Source organism: Oncorhynchus clarkii, chromosome 4 (assembly GCF_045791955.1).
Source record: "Oncorhynchus clarkii lewisi isolate Uvic-CL-2024 chromosome 4, UVic_Ocla_1.0, whole genome shotgun sequence".
Lineage (NCBI taxonomy): Eukaryota > Metazoa > Chordata > Actinopteri > Salmoniformes > Salmonidae > Oncorhynchus > Oncorhynchus clarkii.
The window spans coordinates 81,921,332-81,941,995 of NC_092150.1; the positions used below are offsets into that span (position 1 = coordinate 81,921,332).

Below are 20,664 nucleotides of genomic sequence, written 5' to 3' on the forward strand. Positions count from 1 at the left end.
TCTGCTACCATTCTCTATAGTTTCTCATCCAGGTTGTCTATACCTGGTGGTAATACAGTCTGCTACTGTTCTCTATAGTTTCTCATTCAGGTAGTCTATACCTGGTGGTAATACAGTCTGCTACTGTTCTCTATAGTTTCTCATTCAGGTAGTCTATACCTGGTGGTAATACAGTCTGCTACTGTTCTCTATAGTTTCTCATTCAGGTAGTCTATACCTGGTGGTAATACAGTCTGCTACTGTTCTCTATAGTTTCTCATCCAGGTAGTCTATACCTGGTGGTAATACAGTCTGCTACTGTTCTCTATAGTTTCTCATCCAGGTTGTCTATACCTGGTGGTAATACAGTCTGCTACTGTTCTCTATAGTTTCTCATCCAGGTTGTCTATACCTGGTGGTTCATCATTATTGATGGATAACATTAGTTTCTCTTCCACACTAACTTGACCAACATCAAAACAACAATCCTTCTCTTTCATTATTATATATTTTATACAAAAACATGATGGTTCACTGTTCAATGTCATTTCACTTCTCAGTTTTACACTTTACTAGGGAAATAGTCATTGAATTACCATAAGGCTGATTTGTGGCCTCACACTCACTGCCTATGGGGGAGGGAACGATGTGTGTATGTCTGTGTGGAGGGCAGTGGTTGAAGGAGAGAGAGATTGAAACCATTGGGGCTTGATGGAGGAGGGCATGAAGTGAGTAAATTGGTGTTGGACGTTTGGGGGTGGAAACATCTAAATGTGAGTGGTCAGCGACATAATATCCATGTTTACATAACCACAAACTGTCTTCTCTGGTGGAAAATGCAATCTGTGGAACACCCCTGCAATCCGTGAAACACCCCTGCAATCCGTGGAACACCCCTGCAATCCGTGGAACACCCCTGCGCTCCGTGGAACTCCCCTGCACTCTGTGGAACACCTCTGCAATCCGTGGAACACCCCTGCACTCTGTGGAACACCTCTGCAATCCGTGAAACACCCCTGCAATCCGTGGAACACCCCTGCAATCCGTGGAACACCCCTGCACTCTGTGGAACACCCCTGCAATCCGTGGAACACCCCTGCAATCCGTGGAACACCCCTGCACTCTGTGGAACACCCCTGCAATCCGTGGAACACCCCTGCAATCTGTGGAACACCCCGCCTTCCGCGGTTATTTTTGTTATTTCAAGCTTTCAAATTGTTGCATGTGTCTTCTTCCTAAGGGGGTGGAAAGATCTGTTTTTGGTTGAGTGGTCTGAACAGAACCAACTGTGACATAGACCGCACAACTCCAGATGTGTTCATTCGTCTAAAGCTCTGAGGCTTTTGTCAGGCCTTCTTCCCAGCTGCGGTGGGGCCTCTCCCTGTGCAAACATTGCTTTTGTACAACATTCAATGTCAATCGGCTCGACATGAAGAAATCTCGGCCCTTTATTATTAGGCTAAGACTTGACACCAAGAAAAACTTCCTTGCATAATAACTTAACAGGCTCTTTCCTGCCTTTCAATCATCTCTCCTTCATTTGGTGGGAAAGAGAGTGTTCAAAAAGAGAAGACGTATGGAAGAGTTGTCTCAAAGGCTAAACGAACGCTTTGCATCCAATTCAGTACACATGATGGAGGAGTGACTCAATCCATCATGGATTTTTATGGGGAGCTCTTATCTTGCCATTAACTTCTTGTGAAATAACATACCATGAATGAACTCAAATGAATGACAGACGCGCTCTTCAAACAGATAACCCCCCCTTGCTCTCTCTTCCTCTCCCTCAATCAAAAGCACACAGACTTGAATCCACTAGAACAATAACAAATAAAAAAAGTGGGAATATTGAGTTGCAACATGGTAGAAAGAAAATATGTTTCAGAAAATAAACCACATTCCATTTTGTATTGCAAAACAGCACCATGTCAACAGTGTTAGGCGTCCGACACTCTGCGCCAAGGTCTCTGGGCTCTGGTGAAGCAAAACATTATGGTCGGAAGATTGCCATGGGAGACTGAAATGGAGACTGTACAGAGGGATTGGGGAGAAGGGGGAGAGGAGAGAGAGAGAGAGCGAGAGAGAGAGAGAGAGAGAGAGAGAAAGACGGTTTACTCGTAATGTGGTTTTGTACAATTGGATTACTGCTTCCTGAAATCTGCACATTGCAAGCTTTGTGGGACAACGACCAGATACTGCAGTATACTGTAGCTGTAGCTGTTAATGGGTTGTCTTACTAAACAGCAAACATTAATCCATTTGACTTAGCTATCACTACAGATCAGTCAGACTTGGCCATCACTACAGATCAGTCAGACTTGGCTATCACTACAGATCAGTCAGACTTGGCCATCACTACAGATCAGTCAGACTTGGCCATCACTACAGATCAGTCAGACTTGGCCATCACTACAGATCAGTCAGACTTGGCCATCACTACAGATCAGTCAGACTTGGCCATCACTACAGATCAGTCAGACTTGGCCATCACTACAGATCAGTCAGACTTGGCCATCACTACAGATCAGTCAGACTTGGCCATCACTACAGATCAGTCAGACTTGGCCATCACTACAGATCAGTCAGATTTGGCCATCACTACAGATCAGTCAGACTTGGCCATCACTACAGATCAGTCAGACTTGGCCATCACTACAGATCAGTCAGATTTGGCCATCACTACAGATCATTTCACACTAATGATTTTGGATCCTTGGTCAGTGAATCCGTGACCCTTTGTACTATAAAAGCATGTTTAGACACTAACACAGAAATCAACCATTTTCCACATCAGATCTTCTTTGCATCCTATGTTTTGGAGAATGCTTTATTTTTACAAAACCGAATGTAAATAGTTGAAAGATTCAGTCGTCCACATTGCATGAGGATGACTCTGTCCCTCTGAGCGTACCCTCCACCCAGCACCAATGACAAAACTTAGGCCTACATTGTGTGTGTGTGTGTGTGTGTGTGTGTGTGTGTCTGCGTGCGTGTCAAAGCATACATTGGTCTCTCTGGTACCAGTCTCACACGGAGAGAGATGTTGAAATTGCAGTGGAAAAAGGAAGCAGCACATTACATGATATATTATCTCAGGGCCTCAAGCAAACCAGCACTGTTCCACACAAAGCTACCATCCTCCTGCATGGCATGGGGAATTAAGCATCACTGTGTTTAGTCATGGCTAGTTGTCATCCACCCACTGGGCACAGATGTCAATTCAATGTCTATTCTACCTTGGCTCAACGTAATTTAATAGACATTTTGTGGAAACAACATTCATTCAACCAGTGTGTGCCCAGTGGGCAGTTACTATTATTTCTAATGAATCACCTTGAACGTCTCAGTTAAATGTTCCTTGGATGGAAACGTTTTTTATTCTTTATCACTTGATAACATCTCTTATCTCTTATACTATTTTGGAGGTTAGGAAAAACTGTGAACAGGTGTGATAATGACGTCCCTGTATTTGGCTAATCATGTCACGCGACCTGTATTTGAACCTTTATTTAAACTGTTTTCATCAAACTGTCAGATGGTCCATCACTGTCCTCAGGCAATTGTTTTCATTTTTGGTCTAACACTCATTTCTGGAAAATGCTTAAAAATTAAGTTTCAAACCCAGGTCATGTGACATGATCAACCAAAACATAGGGCCCTAGTAATGTACAAGGCCTTAATGCCATGAGTTGTGTTGATATGTTTTTGGTTGGGGAAATACAAGCATAGGTTTCCCTGCCCTGAAGGAAGTTACGGATTCTATAATTCTACGAAAACCATGGAAAGTATGTGCATGTCCCTCTCATACACCATGAGGACTCAAACCAATAACCAAAAACTGGATGAAAATAAGCTGACTGCTGCAACACTGTGGTGACTACCATCCAATATGGCAGAATCTAACTGCCTCTCTCTCCATCTCGCTCTATTTCGCACATTCGCACACACAATATCAGAGAGAATATTGTCAAACCAAATCATGAAACAGTTTTTCATTAATAAGAAAAACAAACATGCTTCGACCAACAGTTCATCTAGAAGACCCTACTGACACAACATAGCTGTCTTTTCTTTGAGGTGTTATTGAACCCACAATAGGTAGCCTAAAATATCAAGTCAGGAAGCAAATGTCACACTATCTGCAATTAGGCTGGCTGAGGAATTCACCGATCTGACCTCTTCCATGGTTATGTGGAGATCACCCTTGAAACAACACCCTCAAGTTCGGAATACATCCTCCTTCTCCTCTGCCCTCTGAAATTCAGGAGTAGGCTATATTTGTGATCCCTTCAGACACCCTGGCCTTGGTTTGTCATGAACAATTTGGATCGGTGGAAGTTTAATGCCTAAATTTGGAAAGATAGTGTTGTGTCGATAAGGGACGCCTATAGCCACTTTGTAAATGATGTACACATCATGTTGTTTACCTCTCTGCCTGTATGGGACCAACAGCCAAGACAGTTGAATCACAACGTTGAGTCCCCCTGGTGATGAATTATAAATGTATCAAAAGGCAAGCAGTGTTTGGGAAGCTACTCTGAAAATATAGTTTACCAAGCTACCAATTAATTCACACTGGAATAAGTTAAGCTACACTCAAGCTACCCTTAAGAAACATACAGTGTAGTTTACTTGACTAAAGTTACTTTGGAAAAAAGTAGCTCACTACATCCCAAAAAATAAATAATCACATTAAAAAATACTATAGTGTATCCAATAGTATTCACTAGCGTTTTTTTACAGACTGAAGTCTGTAGTATTTACTGAAGTATACTGTAGTATTTACAGTTTACTGTAGTACAGTATACTGTAGTATTTACTGTAGTGTTTTTGCAGACTGTAGTATACTGTAGTGTTTTGGGGGACATTACTGTAGTATTTACGAAAAGTGTTTTTATTTTATTATCTTTGACATAGAAGTGGGGGCTTTCTCCTTGAGGAAACCTACTGGAGAAATACTAAAAGGACGAAGTTTCCGTAACCTGTAGGTACTGTAGGTAGGACCGGGTTCTGAATGGACCCTTACAAAAAAAGATTGCATTCAGAGTGCAGTATATAGGTAGTACTGTAGTATTAACTGCCTGGACACTGAAGTAGAGGTCGACCGATTATGATTTTTCAACGTCAATACCGGTACCGATTAATCGTCCGATTGTTTTACAAATGTATTTATTTATTTGTAATAATGACAATTACAACAATACTGAACACTTTTATTTTAACTTAATATAATACATCAATAAAATCAATTTAGCCTCAAATAAATAATGAAACATGTTCAATTTGGTTTAAATAATGCAAAAACAAAGTGTTGGAGAAGAAAGTAAAAGTGCAATATTTTAACATCCCAGGTGAGAAGTTTTAGGTTGTAGTTATTATAGGAATTATAGGACTATTTCTCTCTATACCATTTGTATTTCATATACCTTTGACTATTGGATGTTCTTATAGGCACTATAGTATTGCCAGTGTAACAGTATAGCTCCCATCCCTCTCCTCGCCCCTACATGGGCTCGTCCAGGAACACATCGAAAACAGCCATCCTCGAAGCATCGTTACCCATCGCTCCACAAAAGCCTCGGCCCTTGCAGAGCAAGGGGAACAACTACTTCAAGGTCTCAGAGCGAGTGCCGTCACCGATTGAAACGCTATTAGCGCACACCCGCTAACTAGCTAGCCATTTCACATCGGTTACACCAGCCTAATCTCGAGAGATTAATTGAAGTCATAAACAGCTCAATGCTTGAAGCACAGCAAAGAGCTGCTGGCAAACGCACGAAATGCTTACGAGCCTGCTGCTGCCTACCACCGCTCAGTCAGACTGCTCTATCAAATATCAAATCATAGACTTAATTATAACATAATAACACACAGAAATACGAGCCTTTGGTCATTAATATGGTCGAATCCGGAAAATATCATTTCGAAAACAAAACGTTTATTATTTCAGTGAAATACGGAACCGTTCAGGAATTGTATCTAATGGGTGGCATCCCTAAGTCTAAATATTCCTGTTACATTGTATAACTTTCAATGTTATGTTGCATATACCCTGACTCTGCATGCAATGAACGCAACAGAAGTGACACAATTTCCGTAGTTTAATATTGTCTGCTAACCTGGATTTATTTTAACTAAATATGCAGGTTTAAGAAAATATACGTCTGTGTATTGATTTTAAGAAAGGCATTGATGTTTATGGTTAGAAACATTTGTGCAGCGATTGTGCCTCTTCGCAAATGCGCTTTTGTTAAATCATCCCCCGTTTGGCAAAGTTGGCTGTCTTTGTTAGGAACAAATAGTATTCACACAGTTCGCAACGAGCCAGGCGGCCCAAACTGCTGCATATACCCTGACTCTGTTGCACAGAACGCAAGAGAAGTGACACAATTTCCCTAGTTAAAATAAATTCATGTTAGCAGGCAATACTAACTAAATATGCAGGTTTAAAAATATATACTTGTGTATTGATTTTAAGAAAGGCATTGATGTTTATGGTTAGGTACACATTGGTGCAACGACAGTGCTTTTTTCGCAAATGCGCTTGTTAAATCCCCTGTTCTGCGAAGTAGGCTATGATTCAATGATAAACTAAAAGGCACCGTATCTATTAAATGCAATGCAGGACAAGCTAGATAAACTAGTAATATCATCAACCATGTGTAGTTAACTAGTGATTATGTTAAGATTGGTTGTTTTTATAAGATACGTTTACTGCTAGCTAGCACCTTACCTTGGCTCCTTTCTGTACTCACATAACAGGTAGTCAGCCTGTCACGCAGTCTCCTCGTGGAGTGCAATGTAATCAGTCATGATCGGTGTCTAAAAATGCTGATTACCGATTGTTATGAAAACTTAAAATCTGCCCTAATTAATCGGCCATTCAGATTATTCGGTTGACCTCTACACTGAAGAATAACTGCAGTACGTTGCAAATACTGCATCCAAAATAAAATAAAACATTTACTGCAGTAATTTTGCAGCGTAACTGCAGTTACAGTGCAGTATAACTGCCGTTCAACTGCAGTTATTCTGCAATTCTTGCATCCAAATTACCACAGTCGACTGCAGTTACTGCACATTTACTGGTTATAAAACTGCAGTCTTTTTTTGTGAGGGGAGAGTTTCTGCTCTTTTCTATAACCTGTAGAGAACACAATATATGGTATAAAGAGAAAGGGGGATACCTAGTCAGTTGTACAACTAAATATATTCAACTGAAATGTGTCTTCCACATTTAACCCCTCTAAATCAGAGCAGTAAGGAGATTGCCTTATTTGACATCATAAATACTTGGAAAGTAGGTTTCTCACTTACAGGTGGCACAAACTGGGATATGGTGGGGGGGAATGGGCAGGGTATATGCAAATGAAATACTGTAGTATTTAATATAGTTTACACAAACTGGGATATGGTGGGGGGGGGGGGGGGGGTATATGCAAATGAAATACTGTAGTGTATAATATAGTTTACACAAACTGGGATATGGTGGGGTGGAATGGGCAGGGTATATGCAAATTAGTATTATTTCGTAGGTAAATCTGAAATGTCAGACTACAATTTGCAATCTCAGATCACTCTGGGTCAGATGTTAACAGAATGTGTAATGTGGCCTATTAATTAAACACAAAAACGATTCATTAGAATTAGGCAGGTCTGCTGCCACATTTTCGTATGTCAATCGAACTCAGGCCCCTCCCAGCCAACATAACCATGCATCATACATGCCGCGTTTTAAAAAGGAACTGCGCTCAACTTTTGCAGGACAGAGGGGGCTCTCTGCAGGGCAGAAAGGACACTTAAATCTGGACTAACCACAAGCCCTGTGTTTTAGGTCACTTTTTTTGTTTTCTCTTTATAATAGCCGCAACAGAAATGACAGCAACTATCGTTCCTCCTTTCTTAGAATACAGCGAAGTGAACAAGGTAACATATGTTCATTGACTGCTTTGAGCGGAGGGCTGAAGCTAACGTACCTGGCTAGCTAATTGCTCAACTAATTTATAGTCGCCTAGCTAGCTCATTAACTTTTTCGGGATTGTTCAGCAAACGTCAGTGAGTACTAGCTGTATGCATGGCATGTAGGTGACAAAGTATAAAGTGCTTAATGGCTGTTAACAATTCAGTACATTTATAATAATTCGCTTACCAGGCAATTTATGTTGTCGCTGTTCATGTCACACGTTGTGTTCGGGTCTAGATAAGAGTGCTTAGCGTCGCAAGCTTACAATCTAACATTACCATTTTTAAATGTTACCTAGATAGTTATGTAGTAACTAAAACGATGATTTGACAATACAAAGCTTTGCCATCAAACTATGGGTTCACGTCACATGGTATTAAATGATTTGATGAACAGGCGGATTCAATACTAAGGATAGCTACTACTAGTTTTCTTGCACCCATTTGCGCCGTTGACGTGTGCAGGTTGAAAAGCTGTGTCGCGCAGAGATATGGCAATCAAATGTTATTGGTCACACGCATAATTAGCAGCTGGTATTGCGGGTGTATCGAAATGCTTGTTTTCCTAGCTCCAACAATGCATTAGTATCTAAAAATTCACAACACGAATCTAAAAGTAAAACAATGGAATTAAGAAATATCTAAATATTGGGACGAGCAATGTCAGCGTGGCAATGACTAAAATATAGTAAAATGGAATACAGTATATACAAGTGAGATGAGTAAAACAGTATGTAAACATTATTAAAGCGACCAGTGTTCCATGTCTTTTGTATATAGGGCAGCAGCCTCTAAGGTGCAGGATTGAGTAACCGGGCAATCCCCACTCAGTACGAATTGTAAACAGCTGTGCCTCAGTTTGAAAACATATTGGATCCCGAAAGTAACATGTCAGCATTTGAATACTGTTTATCTTTATCCCCTTTGAAATAGATAACCAGTAAACGTTTGCTGAAAGTTTTAATCAATTGTCTTGTCTATGTAACTAGCATTTGTGCATATTGCTGTCACATGCACATACTAAAGCCATAATTGTTAGGCAGTGATTTTTGTTTGCTAGTTGCCCATTTGTCTTTACCATGTGACTATGGAGATGAGTCTTTCTATATTGCTGTTCAAGAGTTACCTAGTAGAATGAATATTATTTTCAATGCAAGTAATTAAAGGTTGGGACTGTAACCTCGCTCAAAGTACTGCTAGATCAAAACTTTATTTTTTTTCATTCACTACTGATTGACAGACACTATCTACATTTTTATGTGACTGTTCTTTTCTTTGCAGAACAATAAGATGTTGAACTACAACAACAACACTTTCGGTGGGCCCCACAACAACGGCTCCTCCTTGCTGGACAGGAAGGCGGTGGGGGGCAGTGGGCTGTTGCAGCACTGTGACTCGGTCACCCTTCCCAATGCTAAATTCAACCAGAACCAGTTCATCAACAGTCTGAAGGTGGACCCTTTCTCGCTCCTAATCGGTGGTTGCGGCAGCAAAAACAAGGAGAACTGCTTCCGAGATCGCTCCTTCTCAGAGACTGGGGAGCGCCTCAAGCCGGGCAGTCAGCTCCAGGGTCTCGGCATCGGACAGAGCCAGCAGCAGGTCAACTCCAGCCGCTATAAGACGGAGCTGTGCCGGCCCTTCGAGGAGAATGGCTCCTGCAAGTACGGTGACAAGTGCCAGTTTGCCCACGGCATGCAAGAACTGCGCAGCCTGAGCCGCCACCCCAAGTACAAGACAGAGTTGTGTCGCACTTTCCACACTATGGGCTTCTGCCCCTACGGCCCGCGCTGCCACTTCATCCACAATGCAGAGGAGCGCCGTGGCCCACCGCCACCCCTCTCCACTTTCAACAAGATGGAGCGCCCTCGCCTCCAGCACAGCTTCAGCTTCGCTGGCTTCCCCAGCCAGGGCGGTCTGCAGGTCAGCCCCACCTCAGTCACCCCGCCACCTATCTCCACCGATGAGGACATGAGTGACTGGCCCAGCAAACCCTTCACCTACACCAGCCAGGAGCTGGCCAACCTGTTCGGGCCCAGCTTAGGGGGGGGCCTCCCTGTCTTTGAGCCTGGTCTGCTGACCCCGGCAACGCCCTCCCCCACCGCCCCCTGCTTCTTCCGGCCCATGTCGGAGTCTCCCGCCAGTCCCCCGGACTCTCTCTCAGACCTGGAGGGCTACCAGAGCAGTCAGAGCGGCTCGGAGTCTCCCAGCCTGGACGCCTCACGCCGCCTGCCCATCTTCAGCAGGCTCTCCATCTCTGATGATTAGTGTCTACAACCCCCCCCCCCCATGGTCCCGTCCCTCACCTTGTTTACAACTCAGAAGTGGACATGGTAGTTCTATGCAGCAGTGTTGCCACTTAGTCCAATCAAAATGCAGATTTCCACCTCCGCTCCCCCCCCTGCCCTCCTCATCTCAGATGAATCCGATTAGCCAATGAACAGAGGTGTCTTTTATTTTACCCAAATGGTCACTAAAGAATTGTGATACATAGCAGTTAACATGAGAACACTAGTTCAAGACAAGTCGTCCTTGGGTGAAGGGCTACAATAAAGTTGAATGGTAGAAGAGATGGATCAGAACATGTCAGGAGTCCCCTGTCGTTTTGGTGTGTAGCAGTTCTGCATATCGTCACGTGACCATTGCTGCCTGTGCCACAGCTATCTTCAAACCTCTCATCCTTCTACGCCTCGAGAGGATTTGTGACAAATCAGTGCTCCATTTACAATGGGTCACCTTTCTCTTAAAATGAAACCAGCAAAAATATTATTGGACAGTCAGTTCTGATGAAGTGCCTTGGTGATGTCCGATCAATGTGTACCAAGACATGTGGGACTACAATGGTTACTTTTAATGATCCCACGCTTTTTCCTGACCCTCTATTTTTGAATTGTGTAATTTTTGGATATGGGGACTAGACAAACGCACAGATGGCTTTTGTTTAGAATCAGGGTGGGAAGAATACATTTTATTTTGGTGCTGGTATGTGCTCTCTTGCACCATGACGACAACCCCTAAGAATAATCTGTGGTGCCCTTAGAAAATGTCTATCTGTAGTCGTGTTGAAGGTCGGAGGAGTAGGACTGTTCATATGAGTAAACTCTGGCCAATTAATATTTGATCTTGGCCTGTCCTCTGTCTCCCAGGACCCCCCACCACCACCCAGCTTAATAGCTGGCTGAGAGGACCCCTCAGTCTCCACTGTCAAAAATCTGAGTGAAAAGCTCTCTCATTAATTCCACCTTGTTCAACAGTATATTATTATTGTTTAGTTTGTTTTGAAGACCTTGGTTTTTCCTTGTCACTGATTATTTAACTTATCAGAATGTATTTATTGCTGATCTTAAGGCATTTTTTTTGTATTTATCTTGATAATGAAACAATAGAATATATTTTCTTTTATGTTAAATTATGATCTTCTGTATTGATTGAAGTTGTTTTTTTTTCTTCCACAGTTAATATATTATACAGCAATTACTTTTTTCTGTTTTGTAACTACACTTTGATTTATTTAGAAAGTTGATCTTAATTTAAACTTATTTTTGTTGTATTTATTGTTTTTCCCCTTCCCCGATGTTGAACTGTGGTTCTATCCTAACCCTCCTTCCAGTTGTGGATTGCAGCAGCTCTCCAAGGTTCTCTAGAATGCAGAATTAGGCTTCAGTTCTTTTCCTGTTATTCCACTTTCTTTTGACCAGAACAAACATTAATTTTAGTATTTAAATCACTCTTAGCCTATATAACCAGCGTTTTTATGCTGCTAACGACAAATGGAAATGTCTTGAATTAGTTAATTATGGACGCTCGCATATTCCACAATGCCATGAACTGATTTATTAGTTGTTTTTTTGCCAAATAAGGTGATGTTTTGGTCATGTTTGTTGTTGGACCAGTCATTCCCATTTAAGTACGTATCAATACATTCCACGTATCCCCAAGCATTGTGCCTTTAACACACGTTTTAGAACACAGAGCAGATTTAAGCCTAAACCTCTTGTAGTGGAATAAAGGTGAACAGGGTTGACATCAATCAACAGGTGAATGTATTCTCTTTTTAGCCGCTGTTGCTGTTCTCTACAGTCTTCTTCATTCTCATGTATTATTTTTGTAATGACAGATTGCAGTTTAAACTTTAAACCAATAAAACCCATATTTCTATTGGACGTCTGTCTTCCTGATTGACAAGGGCTGTTTGTGGCTCAGGTTGGGAAAATGTTCATTGTAATCTTTTCCTTGTTTTTGATGTAATCATTAAATGGCAACTCATCCCATGAGAACTGTTTCAGTAGGGAAAGCAGCCTGGGTTCTAGGAGCTGGCTTCATTTGGCCTGGGCATTGAATGGGAACCATGTTGGTGAAGCAGTGCTAGGATACAAACAATCTATCTTCGACTTATTCTCTCAAGTCCATACACCAGAAAACTGGGGAACTTGGTTTGAAAGGCTTGGGTTTGAGCACGGCCAAGTAGCTAACCTAACCCCAAATACAGTCAAACAAAATTACTTAAACTGTTTTCCAGGAAAACATTTCCAAGACAGGAAAGCTAACTTCTATTCTCTCGCTCAAGGCCTTCTCAAACTGTTGTTGGTGGGCTGCTTTACTCTGATTAGAAGCAACTGAGGAACAGCAACTTTCAGTGTTGCGCCCTATCTCGAGGACCTAGATCAGGCTTTCACAGGCTGCGTCACCATGGTTACTGTAAGGTAGGAAACTTGAGCTTTTATGGTGTTGATTCTCCCATGTGTTTTGGCCCTAATTCTCTCTTCTCCCCCCCCAGTCCCTCAGTTAGGCCTGTTACAGCTGATGAATTGCGGGTTCAGTTTATTTGTTATTCCACGCTAGCCAGGGCCGGGCCCCCTGAGGCCTGGTCTTATCTCTAATTTCCTCACAGAGACAAGTTAGACTAATGGAGCAACCGTGTTCCTAAGTCAATACAAACTTGAAGCAAAAAATCTGCTCTGTTCATTGTAGTACACCGAGCTGCAAAGCAAAGAACATCCCTTGTTTTGCTTACTTCTTACCTCATGATTCAGCTAAGACCTTGTTGGTTCAGTTTTCAGTACAGGGTTTCCCCCCGTGCACATTTCGTTTTTTTGCCCTAGCATTACTCAGCTGATTCAGATAATCAAAGCTTGATCTGTTGGTTAATTGAATCAGCTGTGTAGTGTTAGGGCGAAAACCAAACCGTGCACAAGACGGGGGCCACAGGACTGAGTTTGGGGAAACCTTACACAGGCTCTCAGCTGACTTAAAGATATGCTCCGGAACTTTGGCAACTACAAAGTTATATGTTTTCTTAAATAAGTCTTTGGGTTGGGTTTGTCAATGTTTAGTTTAAAATCTGTGAGCAGTATTACTGTCTTACCTCAATTAGCCACTAAATCCCTAATTTGAAAGCGACTGCTTTTCTGGAAGCTCTGCTGCACCATTTTCCCCCACGTGAGCCAGCTCCTTAGCAATTTGACTTATTGCCAATGAGCTCAGATTCTCGCCATTTGAGTGACAGCTAACAACACGTGCACCCTCATAGATATAATCCTAACCAACTTGCCGTCCAAATATACCTCTGCTGTTTTCAACCAAGATCTCAGTGATCATTGCCTCATTGCCTGCATCCGTAACGAGTCTGCGGTCAGAAGACCACCCCTCATCATTATCAAACGTTCCCCAAAACACTTCAGCGAGTAGGCCTTTCTAATCGACCTGGCCCGGGTTTCCTGGAAGGATATTGACCTCATCCCGTCAGTAGAGGATGCCTGGTCATTCTTTAAAAGTGCCTTCCTCACCATCTTAAATAAGCATGCCCCTTTCAAAAAAAAATTGAACCAGGAACAGATATAGCCCTTGGTTCTCTCCAGACCTGACTGCCCTTGACCAGCACAAAAACATCCTGTGGCATTCTGCATTAGCATCGAATATCCCCTGTGATATGCAACTTTTCAGGGAACTTAGGAACAAATATACACAGGCAGTTAGGAAAGCTAAGGCTAGCTTTTTCAAGCAGAAATGTGCATCCTGTAGCACAAACTCAAAAAGGTTCTGGGACACTGGAAGGTCCATGGAGAATAAGAGCACCTCCTCCCAGCTGCCCACTGCACTGAGGCTAGGAAACAATGTCACCACCGATAAATCCACTATAATTGAGAATTTCAATAAGCATTTTTCTACGGCTGGCCATGCTTTCCACTTGGCAACCCCTACCCCGGTCAACAGCCCTGCACTCCCCACAGCAACTAGCCCAAGCCTCCCGATTTCTCCTTCACCCAAATCCAGATAGCCGATGTTCTTAAAGAACTGCAAAACCTGGACCCCTACAAATCAGCCGGGCTAGACAATCTGGACCCTCTCTTTTTAAAATTATCTGCCGAAATTGTTGCAACTCCTATTACTAGCCTGTTCAACCTCTCTTTCGTATCGTCTGAGATTCCCAAAGATTGGAAAGCTGCCACGGTCAAGAGTGGAGACACTCTAGACCCAAATTGCTACAGACATATCTATCCTACCCTGCCTTTCTAAGGTCTTCGAAAGCCAAGTCAACAAACAGATTACCGACCATTTAGAATTCCATCGTACCTTCTCTGCTATGCAATCTGGTTTCAGAGCTGGTCATGGGTGCACCTCAGCCACGCTCAAGGTCCTAAACGATATCATAACCGCCATCGATAAGAGACATTACTGTGAAGCCGTATTCATCGACCTGGCCAAGGCTTTCGTCTCTGTCAATCACCACATTCTTATTGGCAGACTCAACAGCCTTGGTTTCTCAAATGATTGCCTCACCTGGTTCTCCGATAGAAGAATTAGTCCATACGGACCTTTGGCAGTCTGTATGGGGGGTGCCACAGGGTTCAATTCTTGGGCTGACTCTCTTCTCTGTATACATCAATGATGTCGCTCTCGCTGCTGGTGATTCTCTGATCCAGCTCCACGCAGACGACACCATTCGGTATACTTCTGGCCCTTCTTTGGACACTGTGTTAACTAACCTCTAGACAAGCTTCAATGCCATACAACACTCCTTCCGTGGCCTCCAACTGCTCTTAAATGCAAGGAAAACTAAATGCATGCTCTTCAACCAATCACTGATCACCTGCTCGCCCGTCCAGCATCACTACTCTGGACGGTTCTGACTTAGAATATGTGGAAAACTACAAATACCTAGGTGTCTGGCTAGAGTAAACTCTCCTTCCAGACTCACATTAAGCATCTCCAATCCAAAATTAAATCTAGAATCTGCTTTCTATTTAGCAACAAAGCATCCTTCACTCATGCTGCTAAACATACCCTCGTAAAACTGACCATCCTACCGCTCCTCGACCTCGGCGATGTCATCTATAAAATAGCCTACAACACTCTACTCAACAAATTGAATGCAGTCTATCACAGTGCCATCCGTTTTGACACCAAAGCCCCATATATTGCCCACCACTGCAACCCGTACACTGTCGTTGGCTGGCCATCGCTTCATACTCGTCACCAAACCCACTGGCTCCTGGTCATCTACAAGTCTCTGCTAGGTAAAGCCCCGCCTTATCTCAGCTCACTGGTCACCATTGCAGCATCCACCCGTAGCACGCGCTCCAGCAGGTATATCTCACTGGTCACCCCCAAAGCCAATTCCTCGTTAGGCCGCCTTTCCTTCCAGTTCTCTGCCGCCAATGACTGGAATGAACTGCAAAAATCACTGTAGCTTGAGACCCACATCTCCCTCACTAGCTTTAAGCACCAGCTGTTAGAGCAGCTCACAGATCATTGCACCTGTACATAGCCCATCTGTAAACAGCCCACCCAACTACCTCATCCCCATACTGTATTTTTATTTTATTTTGCTCCTTTGCACCCCAGTATCTCTACTTGCACATTCATCTTCTGCACATCTACCATTCCAGTGTCTAATTGCTATATTGTAATTACTTCGCCACCATGGCCTATTTATTGCCTTACCTCTCTTATCTTAAATAATTTGCACTCACTGTATATAGATTTTTCTTTTGTCTACTGTATTATTGACCGTACTATGTTTGTTTATTCCATGTGTAACTCTGTGTTGTTGTACGTATGTGTCGAAATGCTGTGCTTTATCTTGGCCAGGTCGCAGTTGTAAATGAGAACTTGTTCTCAACTAGCCTACCTGGTTAAATAAATAAATAAAAACCAGATGAACACACAGCAGAAAGAGAGCACAATGAAGTGGTACACATCTGCACATGTGTGACGCAGTTCACAGTTTTCAGGGACCACCTTTTGCTCATGAGCGCTACTTTCAGAACTACGGTATAAAATGTAAACAAAGTACAGGAGAATATCTTTAACCCTTTTGTGATTGTAACCTAGAAACCAAACCACTTCTTGTTAATGACTAAACACTAGAGAGAGAAGTGTACTTGTTTCAACGATTGGGTGGGTGTTGCCTGAGGGACAGGGTATAACATATTCTCAAGTGCTGCAAACCCTTAGCACACATCAGTGATTCCTGTTTCATAGTAAAGACTTGTGAAGGAGGGTTACTGTGCCTTTAAGAAGTGCAGCTGCAGGGGAAGAGAAGAGGCCAGTTCTGTAGTTGTTGAGTAATGTTTCTGATGCTGCTATAGACTTTGCGATATCTCTATCCTCTGTTTTACCCTGTTTGAGAACGAAGAGAACAAACTGAGAGATGTCCATACCTCCTCCTCTGTAGCTCAGTTGGTACAGAATGGCGTTGGACAAAAGCGTCTGCTAAATGGCATATATTATAAACTCAGCAAAAAAATAAACGTCCATCCTCTCACTGTCAACAGCGTTTATTTTCAGCAAACTTAACATGTGTAATAATTGTATGAACATAACAAGATTCAACAACTGAGGCATAAACTGAACAAGTTCCACAGACATGTGACTAACAGAAATGTAACAAAGTGTCCCTAACAATAGGGGGGTCAAAATCAAAAGTAAGTCAGTATCTGGTTTGTCGGTGGAAACACCATCCAGCTGGTGACCGTGTATGCTCCCAGCCGCCACAGGAGTCGCTAGAGCGCGATGGGACAAGGACATCCCGGCCGGCCAAACCCTCCCCTTACCCGGACGACGCTGGGCCAATTGTGTGTCACCTCATGGGTCTCCCGGTCACGGCTGGCAGCGACACAGCCCGGGAATGAACCCGGATCTGTGGTGACGCCTCAAGCCCTGCAGTGCCTTAGACCGCTGCGCCACTCGGGAAGTCAGTAAAGGATTTATTACACTATCAAACAGAATAACAAACCAGGAAAACGTAAACAAAAGCAGAGGGAATATGGAGCAGGGGGGCCATTCCATCCATCTCCCCCAGGTACTGTTGTCATTCTGTTTCTCATTGGGCAGGAGACAGTGTAGTGAAAGAGGTGATCGAGACAGACGGAGTGCGCAAACTTCGCTCCCTCTCTCCCAGCCCTGTGACCCTTGTCCAATTCTTCAGTCATTATGGGACATGCTGTTTCCAAGGCACCAGTGCTGTCATGGCGAAGTCCACCTGCAGGAGCGGAGCTCTGGAGTCCAGTCACGGGGTGCTCCCAGCCTCCTACAGGCCGTGTCATAACTCCTCGCTTCTGACTGTCTATGACGATGGCGTTGGGATGATAAAAGCAGGTGCGAGGAAGTACAGTGATTTGAGATGTGCGGTCTTGGCACTGACTAACCTGTCCAGCCTTCTCTCTCCCCCCTCCTCAGTTACAAACCTACATTTTAAGAAAAGTACAACATGTCTAAAGATTTATTTTCAACATTGCCTGCGCCCTAGCATTCTCACTACTTAGAAAAATGTAGTATTGTCGAGCTTCCTTCAGGCCCTTTTTCATGAAGGCACTAACGTTAGCCACTTAAGTGTTAGCTAGCTACCTACTGGAACATAGCTACGTATAGCCTACTGGAATCATCGCGTCCCCACATTTCCCACTCGCCCACAGCTAATAGCCTGAAGCCACAGGGCTCTTCTCACTCTTCCCTACATGGGAGCATTGTGAATCGTACGTTTTTGATTTGGTTACATGTATATTGAACAACACAGCAGCTTTACGGCATGTTTTGTTATTTCTGTGTAACAAAAAAATAACTACGACGAAGTTGCTTTTAAAATGGAGGTCAGTAGGAAAGCGTGTTTGTTTCCACCAATTTGTGGGCATGGTCGAGGGTAATTCCTTATTATTACGTGAATAACGACTGGGACTATGGCTGCCATTAGAATGTTGTAGTGTCATGTAAATGCATCAGTGTCCCAACTCTCTAAATACATGCCTCTGGCCACCACTCTACACAATAAGCCATTACACAGCAGCCGCAGCACACACAGCGTCACTACTTAGTACTTACATCCCACCACTTAGCAGGCCAGGGAGACACATCTGTACATACAGATGTAGGATCTTAATTTGATCACTTTTGTTGCTGAGAATATTCCTGTAAATGTAGATGAGCTTCATGATTTACATGCATTCGGAACAAAACCCACACAAACACAAGGTTATATTTAACAGTTTTGTACTTTTCATGTAGCCTCATTTTGACCAGCTAATAGCCTAACCAGCTATCCAGCAACATTATGGACTAAATGTTAAAATACTGTTGCTACAGGATTATTTTGATGCAACAGTACTGGTCAAATTAAGATCTAACATTTGTACATTCAGGTCTGTTGTTGAAAGGCCCATAGTCTGGGAGGAGTTAGTACAATATGTTTTATACTGTACTGTCCTGTGGGATCATGACGGGATAGGATAATCACTGATTAGTGTCCAAGAGGAAATTTGCTCAGTTGTGTATACGAGAGATTTTGGCTTTCATCACCTGTGTTCCTAACACTGAGTACTACTACTGCTATGAAACATTGTCAGACCTGCCTGGCTGGAACTACTATCAGGCTGCCCCAGAGCAAACTCTTTTAACTACAGTAGCTTCCCCTGTCCTTCACCCCCAGACAGAGAAGACAGATAGCGGCATTGCAATATAACTATGACCAATCCTTCTTTCGCCTACACAGGAACTAATGAAGGGTTAATAAAACCTTGACCCCGGTCTGGTAGGTAGGTCTGGTAGGTAGGTCTGGTAGGTAGGTAGGTTGGTCTGGTAGGTCGTAGGTAGGTAGGTTGGTCTGGTAGGTCGTAGATAGGTAGGTAGGTCTGGTAGGTAGGTTGGTCTGGTAGGTAGGTAGGTAGGTAGGTAGCTACGTTGGTCTGGTAGGTCGTAGGCAGGTAGGTAGGTTTGGTAGGTTGTAGGTAGGTAGGTAGGTCTGGTAGGTCGTAGGTAGTTAGGTAGGTAGGTAGGTAGGTAGGTTGGTTGGTCTGGTTGGCAGGCAGGTCTGGTAGGTAGGCAGGTCTGGTAGGTTTGGTACGTGGGACTGGTCGGTCTGGTATGTAGGTCTGGTAGGTAGGTCTGGTCGATCTGGTAGGTAGGTAGGAAAATCTGGTAGGTAGGTCTGGTAGGTAGTTAGGTCTGGTAGGTAGGTCTGGTAGGTAGGTAGGTCTGGTAGGTAGGTAGCAGGCTCTGGTAGGTAGGTAGCAGGCTCTGGTAGGTAGGTAGGTAGGTAGGTAGGTAGGTAGGTAGGTAGGTAGGTAGGTTAGTCTACAAGGTGACACAACTGTGGAAATCATAGGAGTCTACATGGGCCAGCATCCCTGTGGAATGCTTTCAACACCTTGAGTCCATGCCCTGACATACTGAGACTGATCTGAGGGGAAAAAAAGGGGTGCAACTCAATGCCAATGTTCCTAAGGTTTGTACACTGTATTGTTCATGGTATTTTGAGAACATTATACGTCTCAAAAAGGCGGAATTAGACCCTAAGACATCGACAGACACTTACTGTAAGCAGACATGTATGTGAAAGCTGACAAATTTACGCATGTACGCACACATACTCATGTACTCCAAGCCCCTCCTCCAATACACACACACACAGTTCCCAGAATCAAAGCAGCTGCAACTGGCTAGCGGCAGCAGGAGTGGCTTGTGTCAGGTTGAAGTTGAATGCTGTCCACACTGATTGGCTGGAGGCCTGGGTCTGTGCTTTGACGCAACACTTACTGGTTGTCCTAATTTCTTGGAAAACACACAATACAGGGCCTTCCCACTGAAAACATCACAAGGAAGGTGTAGATGGGTTTCCTTATTACTCATCCAGCTGAGTTTTATTCCGAATGACAAATACCCCCTCATCAAGAGTTCTCTCAGCGACTTCCTGGGGCTCGAGGAAATTGCCTGCCTTTGGTTTGTTTCTATAGGTTACCATATTGGTAGGGAGTCAATTACCTCCTTGCTGTTGTGTTTGAGGTAAACATTTACAGAAAATGTTGGTCCCAAACAGACTTTGCAAAATAAAACTCGACCCAAAGAAAAAAACGGGATGGATTACTACTTCCAGAACTATTGATATAATCGCTTTTTACATTTTTATAACATCTATTTGTTTTGTCATTTCATCAAGAGGAACGGAGCTGGGTTCAGAAAGCATAGGATCGTGGGTTCAGAAAGCATAGGATCGTGGGTTCAGAAAGCATAGGATCGTGGGTTCAGAAAGCATAGGATCGTGGGTTCAGAAAGCATTGGATCGTGGGTTCAGAAAGCATAGGATCGTGGGTTCAGAAAGCATAGGATCGTGGGTTCAGAAAGCATAGGATCGTGGGTTCAGAAAGCATTGGATTGTGGGTTCAGAAAGCATAGGATCGTGGGTTCAGAAGGCATAGGATCGTGGGTTCAGAAAGCATAGGATCGTTGGTTCAG

At 43.3% G+C, this 20,664-nt stretch overlaps 1 protein-coding gene across 2 annotated transcripts; it reads left to right on the top strand.

Moving 5' to 3' along the window:
* Positions 1–7,715: 7,715 nt before the first annotated feature.
* LOC139407360 (mRNA decay activator protein ZFP36L1-like) lies at positions 7,716–12,099 on the top strand. 2 transcript variants are annotated; one of them, XM_071151075.1, is made up of 2 exons: positions 7,716–7,905; positions 9,223–12,099. In XM_071151075.1, exons 1-2 carry the CDS (start codon positions 7,855–7,857, stop codon positions 10,204–10,206), a joined length of 1,035 nt encoding a protein of 344 aa, XP_071007176.1. In that variant the 5' UTR covers positions 7,716–7,854; the 3' UTR covers positions 10,207–12,099. The 2 variants fall into 2 exon arrangements, with proteins under 2 accessions (XP_071007176.1, XP_071007177.1); XM_071151076.1 differs by having other exon boundaries at positions 7,899–8,034.
* Positions 12,100–20,664: the final 8,565 nt, after the last annotated feature.